Raw genomic sequence first — 13434 nt, 5'->3', positions numbered from 1 at the left:
AATAAATAATAATTACTATTTAATGATAAATTTTATTAATTTCAATTAAGTAAAATGTTTTACGAGTCAATGAAACTTTTTTTAATTCAATTAAATGTTCATTAAATTAATCACATTCCTTGATGCAATAAAATATTTTTTTATTTACTTAACAAAATATTTTTTGATTCCAAGAAACGCTTTTTATATTAATAATAATTTTTTTTCTATATAAAATATTTAGAAAAAACATTATTTTAATTAAATTTCACAATTAAAATTAATAAAGAAGTGGAAAAGAATCTTTTTTCTAATAAAATTTAAAAATGCATAATGGGTTGCATATAGTGCTGATACAATGCTTTTTATGTTGGGTGAGTGTAAGAAGAAAACACATCTTACAGGCGTGAAAATATTATTTCATTTGTAAATATTAGGTTACACTGAAAATTAAAGGAAAAGAAAATAATTAATTAATTTGAAAATTATAATTTATTATAAATTAATTTAAACGTATACAAGAAATAAGATAATAATTATTTACAGATTTATAGTAATAAAACAAAAACAGACAACAAATATATAAAAAAAAACTTTTTTCTCGATCATTTAAAAATTATGCCGATGTTGATGTAGGAGAAGTGAAATTTGGTTGATTGGTAGATGCAGTTTTAGATTGAAAATTATTATTGTCAACTTGTCCAGTTGTTTCAACTGCATCAGCAGATCTTTCTGGTCCTCTTGCAAGTCTTAAACCTTGTGGTAATAAACTACTACCCCATGAGGAAGCGAGAAGTTGATGCTAAAAAATTAACGAAAAATAATGTTAAAATGCAATTGAAAAATTGGTAAAAAATAAAATGTTATTAATTGATTTTCAATTTTAAAAAAAGGTATTTTAAATAGAATAATCTGAATTTACCAAATTGGTATTAATCAAAACTTTTTTATTTGTAAACAAAAATTTTAATACTTTAATCTCTTCTTGCAGAGAATTTATTTTTAAACGGTATCTAAAAATTCATTTAAAAAGAATTTCTGTAAAATTCGAAATTGAGAAATGAAAATTGATTTAAAAAATAATGATATCATATTAGGTACTTTAATTAATAATTATCGAAATATTTACTTACGACTGGTGATGGTGAAGCAGCACATGCACATTTTCCTGTTAAACCAGCTAATTTATTTTGCCATTGTATTCCTGGGGTTGCTTGTAAATTCAAAGGTTGAAGTTTTGGTGAACTAAACAAATTAAGTGACTTCGCTGGTACATAACTATTTTGCGTTTGGAGAGGTAAAATTTGTATTGCCGATGGTTGACTCGTAATTTGTGGCGATGCAAAACTTAGAGATTGAGTTTGAGGTGTGTAAGGTCGAATTTGATATGATTGTGGATTATTGGCTGTTGATGACGTTTCAATGCAAAAGGATGAAGGTGGAGGAGGTGGTTGTGACAATTGATATACAATTGGAGAAGGATTAGGGGGAATTTGAGGTTGAGATATTTCCACGAATTGTTGTGGAGGAGGCTGGGGTGGAGGTGGAGGTAGATAAACTACTTGTTGTTGTGGTGGAGGTAATGATGGAAGAGAAACACATTGGGCGTATGAAGGTTGAGGTGGTTGTTGAGGTACTTGAATTACTTGAGGAGGAGGTGGTGGTTGTTGTGGAACTTGAACTTGTATTTGTGGAGGTGGTTGTGGTGGTTGTTGAGGAACTTGAATTATCTGCGGAGGAGGAGGTGGTAGCTGTGGAGGAACTTGAACTTGTATTTGTGGAGGTGGTTGTGGTGGTTGTTGAGGAACTTGAATTATCTGCGGAGGAGGAGGTACTCTTTGTTGAGGTACTTGAATTATCTGTGTAGGAAGAGGTTGTGGTGGTGGTTGAGGAACTTGAATTATCTGTGTAGGAGGAGGTACTCTTTGTTGAGGTACTTGAATTATCTGTGTAGGAAGAGGTTGTGGTGGTGGTTGAGATACTTGAATCAATTGTTGAGGTGGTGGTGGCGGTGGTATTACAGGCTGAGATACTTGAATAAGCTGTGGACGATCTTCCTGACAGACGACCATCTCAGGTGTACCGCAATTTACTTCCAAACATATTTTACTTGGATTTGACCCGGAAAGAGAGCATGATTTTTTTTCACGATTTAAATTATCATTTTCAGAATTATTCTCCACTGGATTTAAATCGTTTCTTTTGACAATTTTTGATTTATTTTTCGCTTCAATATTCGTCAATACTTTAGGAATCAATGGTTTGATATTTTCAAATTTGAGAGAACTTTCTTTTAGATTCACGGCTTTTGATAGACTGTCGGCTTTTATGCTCTCGATTGCTGTTCTTTTCTCGACTTTTTTTGTCACTGGTGATGATTGGATTAATGTTAATTCCAATAGAAGGAACGTTAACACGATTAACTTCATGGTTTCTCCGAAACGAGATCTGAACTCGAGGGAGAAGTTCATGAAACTGATATTTCAAAATGAAACTGTTTGGTTTAAATGTATTTCCGATCTTGCTGACAAAGATGAGTATTACACATTTGGGAATAATTTATGTTGTAATATTTTAAACGCCAAATATGCACACGCACGCAGGTGGTGCTTTGATTTCATCATTATTTGTTTGATTGAATAAAAATAATCAATTTGCGTTTATGAAATATTTAAACCACTTTATTAATGAGCGTATAAAAAATAATTTTGTAAAATGATCAATAATGTCAGAAAAAAATTGTTTTCCTAAATATAAAATTGTTGCTTCATTTCGAGCAATAAATAACATTATTTCAGCACTATATGCAAAAGACAAATTACAGTAAAATTCTTAAAAATTCATGCAAAAATAATAATTATACCGGATTTAATAAAGTCACTAGTTAATGTAATGATTTATAATACTTAATAAATAATCTTCAATTATTATTTGTATTATTGATTGTAGTATTGTGTAATATTTGATATACTATAAGAATCTATATAATATTTAACAATACAAAATATGCATATATAATTGCATTACGCTTTGAATTACATAATAATTATGCAATTATTTTCGGATTCCGTTAATTGTACACTTGTAATTTGATTACAATTTGCACAATACAGAAAAATTATTTTTTTTAGTTTTATTAATTAAATTATAAAAAATGTGTCAGTAAATTGTAGAATTAAAAAAAATTTGCTAAAAATATTTTAACAAAATGTACAAAAAAAAAATGGAAAAATAATTATACACCAAGCAGCAAAATTCCTAAGCCACAAATTTGTTTCAATTAAACAAGAAATAATCTGTTTCTTCAGTATTATCAAATAAATATTTATTTACTATCAAATAGTTATTAAATAATTATTATTTGAGTCAATTAAATTGTAGTTATTTCAAATACAGAAATTATTGATTCAAATGAAATTTGTTTGGTTCAAATAAATATTTATCTGACAATAGTCAAGTTACTGAACATATTAAAATTAGATAAATTTTTTTTCACTTTAAAGTTTTGTAACTATTTTTAATCAGATTTAATATCCTATAATATAAAGTTTGAAAATACAAAACTGTCAAATGACTGTCAAATGTTAAATATATCCGACAAATTATAATGTATTTACTAATAATTTACTAAATCATTATTTATGATATAATATTTTCTTGATACTTCTTTTATTATGCACGCACTTAAAATTAGATAGACTATTTTTCATATACCCTATATTTTATAAAACCGAAAATGATTTTTAAATTAAAAAACACGGAAAATCTTTAATAAATTTTTTTTAAAGATAAAGTATCTCGAATACAAACTTAATTTACAAAAATCTTTTTCAGGAACAAAACATTTTTTTATTATAAATATAAATAAACTTTATGCAAAATATATTACATCACGTTTCTTGATGATATATAAAGTTTTGGAAAAAAACGTATTGTATTATATTTGAAAAGATTTATATTAAGCAATTGTTTTTTTCTTCCGGTCTTTGCAAAGATTTCTGAAAATTATTACCAAGATGTTCAATATCAAGTTTTGTAACATAAATATTTTTGCGGAAATTGTCATTATGGTTTTAAAATTGTTATTGCTTCTGGAGTTAATAAAAAGAAGTTTGAGCTTCATTTCATGAATTTTAAACCGCGAACAACAAGACTGTGAACATGATATTCATTTTGGTTTGTTTGATAGCCAATGCAATTATTTGCAATGGACTACCTCAGGATTATTGTAATCGCGATATTGATGCTGATGAAATGGTAGATTGTGATGAAGCAGGAGATGTATTTCAAAATCCTTGGTAAGAATCTACCACTTTTAATATAATTTACTTGATTTCAATAATCGGATACTTGACTATTATCAAATAAATATTTATTAGAGTCAATTAAAAGTTAAATAAATAAATAAATAAATAATTTAAATACATATATTATTGATTCGAATACAGTTTATTTAATTCAGACAAAAATTATTTGTTTCAAATAAATATTTATTTAATAATAACAAAGTAAACGATTATTTGAACCAAATAAATTTTTTTCGGTGTATTATTTCAATTTTTTAATTTTTAACTCAATTTCAATAATTTAATATCTTTTTTTAAATTTAGGTCGTACAGAATGAGAACTGCTCAGGGATATGCTCCATATTCTCAATTATCAATGTTAAAGTGAGTAATCTTAATATTTAACGTAAATTAATAAATTGATATTCTCAGTTTCAATTAATTTTATGTTGCTAATATAATATTACTTTTGAATTTATATTTTATTCTCCAAGTGAAACTATTTTATATTTAAAAACTGCTCCACATAAATTTTAAACTGATTCTCTATATGAAATTATGTAAAGATTTTTTTTATAAAAAAAAGTTAGCAAAGTAAATTTTTGTTAACAATTAATAAAATTAAATTATTAATTAATTATTATTAAATTAAATAAATGAAGATTGAAGTGAAGACGATTTTTTTAAAAATATAATATTGTTAATATATTAAAAAAAGTTTTTACTTTTATAAAATGTTTATTTAAAATAATTATAAAGTTTTACTGAATATTAAATATTTTTTAAGTAATTAAATAATTATTATTAATAATTATTTCGATTACGAAATTTAATTTGCCAAAAAATTCAAATAAACGCATTTAACACAAACATTTTTGTGCAAACTTTTGAAAATAATGAAAATTTTAACTATAATAATTTCTAATATACAGATAAAAATGAAAAAAAAAAATTAAACATAAATATTTATAGAAAAAAAATTATGTTTCAGAAATAATAATGATGAAGGATTTTATGAGAATCAGAGAATGTTAATGAATAAAGCAAATAATCAGTTTCGACAACAAAGCTCCAGCTACATGCCAGAGCCAAGAAATTTGTATCAAAATTTTGTACCCTCAAGAGATTCACTAATGGGATTAAATTATCAACAAAATTTAGCTCCTGAATATATAAGATTTGCGAAACCCCAAATGCAGCCATTTAATAATCCAGGTACACAATAAAATGTGTCTACTCGACATTAATTTTTGTAAAATACGCTACATTAATAATCTTCACTTTATAAATTTCATTTTCAAAAAATTTAATTTCCTTGCATTAAAATTAACTTTACAAAGTTTCATTTACTTACTTTTTTAAAAATTATTATTAGTTCAAGGTACAAAAAATTAAAATTAGTTCAACAATTTTGTTTAATATTCTAGTTAAATGTGTATTTTTATTTATAAAATTTAAATTAACTTAAAATACGTTAAATATAAAAAAAAACAATAAAACTAATTGTAAAATTATATTAAAAACATATTTTTCGCTTATATATATATATATATATATATATATATATATATATATATATATATATATATATATATATATTAATTTGATTTTAAATCATAACAAATGTGCGATAAGTTTGTCAAATTAAATGATGTAATTAATGACAATGATTTCTCAATAAAAACTGATTAAGCATAAATATACTTTATTTATTTTTATTTTATTACCATGTTTCACATTATATCAAGGTCAATTTTTATAAAGTTAAAAATAAACTTAATTTTAAGTATTTTCTAAATTTTCTAAAATTTTTATAAAATAAATAAAGAAAGAAAGAAAATTAAAATATATTTTTATAAAACTGTTGATTGAAATTTTTTTTGAAAAGTTATTTTTAAAGTGAATTTTAATAATTTTTGAGAAATAACCAATATTTTTAAATCATTTCGGAAACTTTAATGTGACATTGGAAAAATATTAAAGAAAAATCTGTAAAAAAAATTTTCTGACTAAAAGAGATAAATTATTTGTAACATTGAAAAGTTATTTCATATTTAAATTGTTGATTTAAAAACAAAAGTTTAGGAATTATTAAAAAACATTTGTTTGAACCTTAAACTTAATTTAACAAAATTTCTTGAAATTAAATATTGTCAAACATTTTTTTTGAAGCTCGTCATTATTATGACTCATTAACAGCATACGATGAGCCTTCGTATTATCACCCAATACTAGATTATTACGGTGGTTACAGTCCTGATGAATATGAGGCAGAATCTAATGACGATTGTCCAAGTGGAAAATGCCCTCAAACACCTTCAGAAGATGTTAAAGAGACAAGTGGAAAAAAATTGAAAAAAAATCATGACAAACGTCATAATTCACGAAAAGAAAAAATTCCAAAAATTACCAACATGGGTAGTATGATTCATGCTGATGAAGTTGATGAAGAACCTACTGATAAAGATTCATGGGGCATTGATCGACGAGAGAAACAAAAAATGAAAGAACAAGTAACAGCGGATGACAAGCTTAAAGGCAAACGATCTGTTGAAAAGGAGAATATTAAAATTTTCAAAGTGAAACAAGATGATTTGGAAAGAATAAAAAAAGATGTGAAACAAATCGATGGTACGACGAATTTAGGAGAAAATAATCCATTAGGAAAACAAACATTTATACATCAAATAATGCATATACCGAAAAAATTTTTTAAATAAATCCAATTTTTCTATTCTGTTAAGTCTTTAAATTTAAAAAAAAGTTTTTTGCATATTGTTAATAATTATTAAAAGTCATCTATGTATTATAAATTCACATATGTTAAGCAAGACTTAAGTAATATTTACAAATTGCATCATCATTTGTGAATCGATGTTGTAAGTGTATATATGATGAAAGATAATTTATTTCAAAATTGATATATTTCTGTACTTGTGCTGAATTAGGGAAATAATTTTTTTTATGTAACTCGATTTCATATTGACATATGCAGAAAAGTATTTTTTTAAAAAATATATTGCAAACCATGCATCAAACTTGTATAATATTTTCATTGATGGACAAATAAATGATTCATTTGGTCTCATTTTTATATGCTCTATTTTTTCTCCCTTCGATATATTTATACTTTTGAAATGTTTTATTTTAAAATTCTTTTTTCATTTTTAAAAATAAAATCTGTCAAATTTTAATTCGAAAATTGAAAATTCGTCTAAAAAATAATTATTTCTCATAAAATACTTTAAAAAACAAATTTTAATTAATGGTTTTTATGGGAAATTCATGCGTCCCGTCACTAACTATAATTTAATACAGAAATTTTGTTATTTTATTTTTTATTTCTCGATAGTTTTTCACGGATTCTTTCTTAATTTGAGATCGCTGAATATGTACAAGGATTTAAAAAAAATGTTGTTAAATTCTTCTTTCTTTAATCATTAATTAAACAAGTATTGTTTTTTTTCATTTAACTCCGGAGGACAAGACAATTTAACTTAATTCTAATCATTTTTTGATAAATAAAAAAACGACTCACCGATCGATGAATCCTACGTCGAAGGCATTGATCCATCTGGGCAACTCCCTTTTTGTTCGTCAAGATTGTTATTTGGACATGAACTGAAAAAATTAAAAAAATTAATTAAAAAGTCTCAAATAAAACTTAACTATTTTTTTGTAAATATTGGTTTTTATGAAAAAAATGTTTAAATACAATAACTAAAATATTCTCTATGTTATAAATTTTTCCATTTTTTTCCAAAAGAGTTAGGGTCAGTTGGGGTAAATGGGGACAAAATCGCTATTTTGCACAAATTACGTAAGTTTCTTCCTTTAAAAGGTAATATAATTTATTTTAATAAATAAATTTTAATATAATTTTCATAAAATTTGGGGTAAATGGGGATAGCATAATTTCTAAGAAGGGTTTAAGAAAAAAAGTTTCCTTAAGTATATTACTGTATTAAGGGATGAAAAAACTTGAAAAAAATTTGTAGTAGATATATAATAGTTGAACCAATTGAAATTTTTTTATTTTTTTTTTATTTCAGTATTTTGTCTCGCATTTCACAGAAAACAGACTTAAAAATCATACCAAATTTTTTTCTTATTCCTTATGACTCCCATAACAGAAATTCACTTGAATTTTTGATTTTTGTTAATTTGGTTAATAATGACAAGCTGTCCCCATTTACCCTGAGTTTTCAAATTTTTGGGGTAAATGGGGACAGCTTGTCATTATTAACCAAATTGATAAAAATCAAAATTTCAAATGAATTTCTGTTATAGGTGTCATAAGAAATAAGAAAAAAATTTGGTATGATTTTTAAGTCTGTTTTCTTTGAAATGCTCGACAAAATACTGAAACAGTTTGACTTTGATTTTCAAGTTTTTCTGCATTGAGCGGTAACTTGAATTATCTTGCTGCCAATTGTCAAGATAAAAGCTTGGCAATACTCAAAACCTCTTGCAGGTGTTCTGAGGTTAAAATATTGACGTTGAACTTAATTTTAAAACTGTAAATTAAGCTCCAAAACCTCTTGTCCCCATTTACCCCAGCTGACCCTATTAATGTTTGAAAATTGAAAAAACCAATGGAGTACCAATTTTCAGATAAAAATTATTTAAATTTAAGAATCAAAATTGAAAACTTGCTAGGAAAATTTAAATGTTCAACGAAAGTACTTAATATTTTAAACAAAATTAAGTTCTAAATAATTTTGATTATTTTTTTAATTTATTAATTTTTGAGTTTATTTTGTTTTAATAAAGTATATGTAAATATAAAAATGGGACAACAATAGATATGCGAGAAAATGTAAAAATAAAATAATTATTGGTTCAAATGCCGTTTATTCAATTCAAATAGAGATTATTTGTTACTCAAGTAAATATTTATTTGATAATAATTATTTATTATTTATTATTATTTATTCAAAGTATACGGGCAGTGCCCATTCGTACAGTGTACTATGATACGATAATCCTAATTTAAACAAAATTAATCAGCCGCGCTAACATTATTGTTCCCATCATACATAAAATTACGCAGTTCAATTATAAACTTATTTAAAGAAATACCAAAAAAGTTAACACTCGTGCTACATTGATTTGCCTCTTTACATAATCTGTTGATCACAGAATTGTTCAAATAGTTAGTTTTATTGAAAGGAATGTGAAACAATTGTTGATGTCTTGGAGATTTTAGGGGTATATGCAAATAAAATAGACTCAGCAATTCTGCACAATTAATTATGCCGTTAATAATTTTAAACAAGAAAAGCATATCGGCGTATAAAAATCGCTGAGATAATAACTGAATATCAAATTTTAATCTTAAGTCTGTGTAGTCATGATTATGATAATCAATTGGTACACCAGTCTGTTTAGCCATAATAAAGTATTTGAGTAAAAAAAAAATTTTTTCATGAGTTCACTAGCAAAATTTTATCCCAAACTGACCAAAGTAGGAAAACAATTTAATATTTAAATATTTGCCACATATTTTTAAAAAAATGGATCAAAAAAATAATTTCAACATTCAAAAAGTACTATTCAAATTTCATATTCAAGTTAACTATCAATGTCTACAATTAAAACTTTTGTTTTAAATTTCATAATGAAAAATAATGACGAAATTAATTTGGATTGATTGCGTAGCTTAGCAAATATAAATCGAATCAAAAATTATTGTGACATACAACATATTCAGCAGAAAAAGTGTGTTGAATTCTTTATTAAATATAATCCAATTACTTGTCATTTTTCAGTTCTTTTTACGATTCTAAGGAGTTCGCACATGATTTCCAAGTATGAAGACCATTGTATTAATCTCATTAATTTTGCAATTCCTTTTGACTTATTCAATTCCAATTGATAATAATACTCAAAAACATTCTTCATTCACATTAAAAAATCAACATGACTCTCCTCAAATTTATAAAAATATTCCAAGAAAAAAAATTAATGAAACTAAATTTAACGAGAAAAAAACTATTTTAAAAAATAAATTAAATCAAAAAAATCAAGTGAAAGAGGAATTATTCGATAATAATTCAAAATTACAATTACTTAATCGTATTAAAAAAAATGTTATTCCATCGGCAACGGTAATTTGTTGCGATACAAATTCTAATAATGGGTACAATATAATAGAAAATTGTAATAACAATCAAGAAGGACAACAAATTTTAACAATACAACAACAACAACAACAACAACAACAAATACCAATACAAATAGGACAAAATTCTCAACAAAATTTACGTGGTTTATTAATAAACTGTTTACTTCCTCAGACACTTTTGGATAATTTACAAAATTCAAAAATTACCCAAGTTCCTGCACCTCAACAACAGCAAAACAACATTAAAGTTTGGACCATTCCAAATGATATCGGCAATCAACAACAATTTACCCAAGAATTCGTTTACCAACAACAACCACAACAACTACAATCTACCTTTTTAGTAAATCCTCAAACTAATAACAATAATTATCCAATAAATTTTGATTTAAATTGTCAACCTGAAGCACAACCCATTCAAAATAATTTGCGAAATGAAGGACTTCAATTAAATAATCAGGCAAATTTATTGTCCAACACCATTGATAATAAAATTTTTCTAAACTGTTTACTTCAAGCTATGCAAAATAATGTAAATCAAAATAATCAACAAATTCCACAAGGCGGTGGATTGCAGAATTTTAACAAAAATGGAATTTCAAATAATCAACAATTTCCTCAACAATCTCAACAACAACAACTTCAACCTCCGCAATATCAACAACAGTTTCCACAACAACCTCAAATACCGCAATATCAACAACAATTTCCTCAACTTCTACAACAACCACAAACACCGCAATATCAACAACAATTTCCTGAACAACCTCAAAATCAACAATTTCAACAAAATTTCCCGTCACAAGGTGTAATTAAACAACCCAATAATCAAGAAAACAGAGGTTTTCCATTAAATTTAAATCAATTTGGAAATCAAAGTATTTTGAATAATGGATCACCATTTAACACAAATCAATTAAATAACACTCAAAATCAACAATTATTGGAAAATATTAAGCAGAGAAATTTCGGAAATAATCAATTTACAAATTTTGGAAGAAATTTTAATTCACGTTTTTAGTTGCACTTTAAATGGTAAGTATTTTATACATATTTAATTTATTATAAATAATAATTGTTGTTTTAATGATTAATTAATTAAAATTTTGATTTTATATAAACAAAATACAAGTCATGATGAAATGTTTTTTTTTATAATTATTATTGTTAATATTTATGTCAAAACCGGATTAGTAAAAAAAAATATCAATCTAATCATTAATTTAAACTTAGGAAAAATTTATATAATTTACATTTATTTAATTCTTAAAAATTACATTTCTGTGAAAAAAAATTATTTATTTATTTATTTAATACAATGGTAAACCTATTAAAAATAATAATTTAAAAATTTTTTTCAGTAAGATGAATCTAGGATCCCTAAAATGCAGAATAATCATTTTCCATACGCATTACGATGTCTAAGTATATAATAAACACATTAAAGAGAATTTGAAACTGATCAACCTCAAGATGGCCATATATTGTTAAATCCAAAGAAACTTCTTAAGATTATGTAATTATAAAACTTCTTTAAAGGTATGCTTGTCAATTCATAAATATGAATGTCTTATATTAATTGAAATTTTTAAAAATAATATTACAAAAGAAAACCAAGTTATGTAATATTTATAAAAATATTTGTAACACTCAAAAAAATATTGTTAAATCAAATATTTTAAAAAAATTGTATTACTTGAAAAAGTCAATTAAAGACAAATTAATTACGTAACAAAGTATTATTATTTACTATACTTTGAAATAAAAATCTTTTAATTCGACAAAATATTCTTTCTATTACAAAACAAAGACAAAAAAAGGTTCTTCTTTTCATACAAATAGTTAATATATATAATTTTTTAACCCAAAAGTATTATTTATATTATTAATTTAATGAAATCGTTTCTTTATTATTTTTTATTATTAAAAATAACTTTAAACTTAATAAGCAAATAATTTTAAACAAATGAAAAGAGAAAGAAATAATTTGTTTCATTGAAGACAATATTTTTTCGAGTGTACAATATAGACAAAGAAATTAATTAATAATAAATTAATTTTTTTTATTTGTATGTGTGAATAAACATAATATATATTAAAGAATGAAAACAATAGTTTCGTAAATTAGATTCGTAGTAATATTTAGATAATAAAAATAGTTTAAAAATTAATTATTATTAGTTGAAAATTAAGGTAATTCCTGTGAAATTATAATAATATTGTTCTGTGTATTTATTTTTAATCAGCGCGCTGATTATAATAATTGTTACTTTAAATTTTCTTTTATAAAAATGATCTTCTGTAAGTCTTTTTCTTAATGTATTTAATACAATTAATGTATTTTTATTTTTGTGTTTAATAAATAGTTTTGTAAAATATTGAGGTAATTTAATAAATTACTGATGTAAATAAGTTATACTGAGAACTAGAAATAAATTTATAGTTTAGAGCTTATATAAATAAAACAAACTTTATAAAAATATAGTATAAAACACGAAAAGATTATTAAAATTGTACCATAATAATTAATATTGTTCATTGAGAATTGAATTCACATTAAATAAAGCAAATTTATATGATTATTCATATATTAACATGAACAACAAAATTTAAGTAAGTTAATTGTACATACACATAAGATTTCTTATGTTCTTTCACGAGCTTTTGAAATTATATTTTTACCACAAAATCATTTATAAATGTATTTTATAACTCATTTATTACGTAAATGACATTAAAATTTAATGTTTTTCTGCTTCAAATAAAGACATTGAGATTATTGTAATAGATAACTGTTTTTGAATTTCTTACAATAACATTTCGTTTATCTACTTATTCTCTTTAAAATTAAGTTAATATTTCCTTTTTGCATTAGAAAATAAAATTTCAACAAGTAACGTTTTTTTTCAAGCACTAAAATATTAAACAATAACAATAATTTTTTAACGGTTCTTTATTATTATACTTTTTAATCTCGTTCATAGATGGCGCTTTTTTTAAAAAACGCGGGAATCCAAATAAGTTTACAGAAAATTTAGCTAT

At 24.0% G+C, this 13434-nt stretch overlaps 3 protein-coding genes and 1 long non-coding RNA gene across 4 annotated transcripts in view; 2 read left to right on the top strand and 2 right to left on the bottom strand.

Annotated features, from left to right (window-relative positions):
* LOC127283416 (uncharacterized) overlaps positions 1-7887 on the bottom strand; it is a 57390-nt gene extending 49503 nt beyond the window's left edge. The window contains exon 1 of the long non-coding RNA XR_007843352.1: positions 7804-7887. This is a non-coding gene — a long non-coding RNA (uncharacterized LOC127283416). The remainder of the gene's footprint in view (positions 1-7803) is intronic.
* Positions 453-2495, bottom strand: LOC127283409 (uncharacterized). The gene is made up of 2 exons (XM_051308263.1): positions 1113-2495; positions 453-781 (listed from the first exon to the last, which is right to left on the bottom strand). Exons 1-2 carry the CDS (start codon positions 2448-2450, stop codon positions 596-598), a joined length of 1524 nt encoding a protein of 507 aa, XP_051164220.1. The 5' UTR covers positions 2451-2495; the 3' UTR covers positions 453-595.
* On the top strand, positions 4092-7357 carry LOC127283415 (uncharacterized). Its single transcript, XM_051308268.1, has 4 exons — positions 4092-4277; positions 4590-4649; positions 5257-5480; positions 6438-7357. The coding sequence occupies exons 1-4, from the start codon at positions 4141-4143 to the stop codon at positions 6983-6985; spliced, it is 969 nt and encodes a 322-aa protein (XP_051164225.1). The 5' UTR covers positions 4092-4140; the 3' UTR covers positions 6986-7357.
* Positions 7888-10045: 2158 nt separating the features above from the next.
* On the top strand, positions 10046-13037 carry LOC127283410 (transcription factor SPT20 homolog). The gene is made up of 2 exons (XM_051308264.1): positions 10046-11427; positions 11754-13037. Exon 1 carries the CDS (start codon positions 10079-10081, stop codon positions 11411-11413), a length of 1335 nt encoding a protein of 444 aa, XP_051164221.1. The 5' UTR covers positions 10046-10078; the 3' UTR covers positions 11414-11427; positions 11754-13037.
* Positions 13038-13434: the final 397 nt, after the last annotated feature.

This window comes from Leptopilina boulardi, unplaced genomic scaffold (genome assembly GCF_019393585.1).
Source record: "Leptopilina boulardi isolate dan_hultmark-lab unplaced genomic scaffold, ZJU_Lbou_2.1 LbouV2_31, whole genome shotgun sequence".
Classification (NCBI taxonomy): Eukaryota; Metazoa; Arthropoda; class Insecta; order Hymenoptera; family Figitidae; genus Leptopilina; species Leptopilina boulardi.
This window is presented reverse-complemented; position numbering and strand designations above follow the sequence as displayed.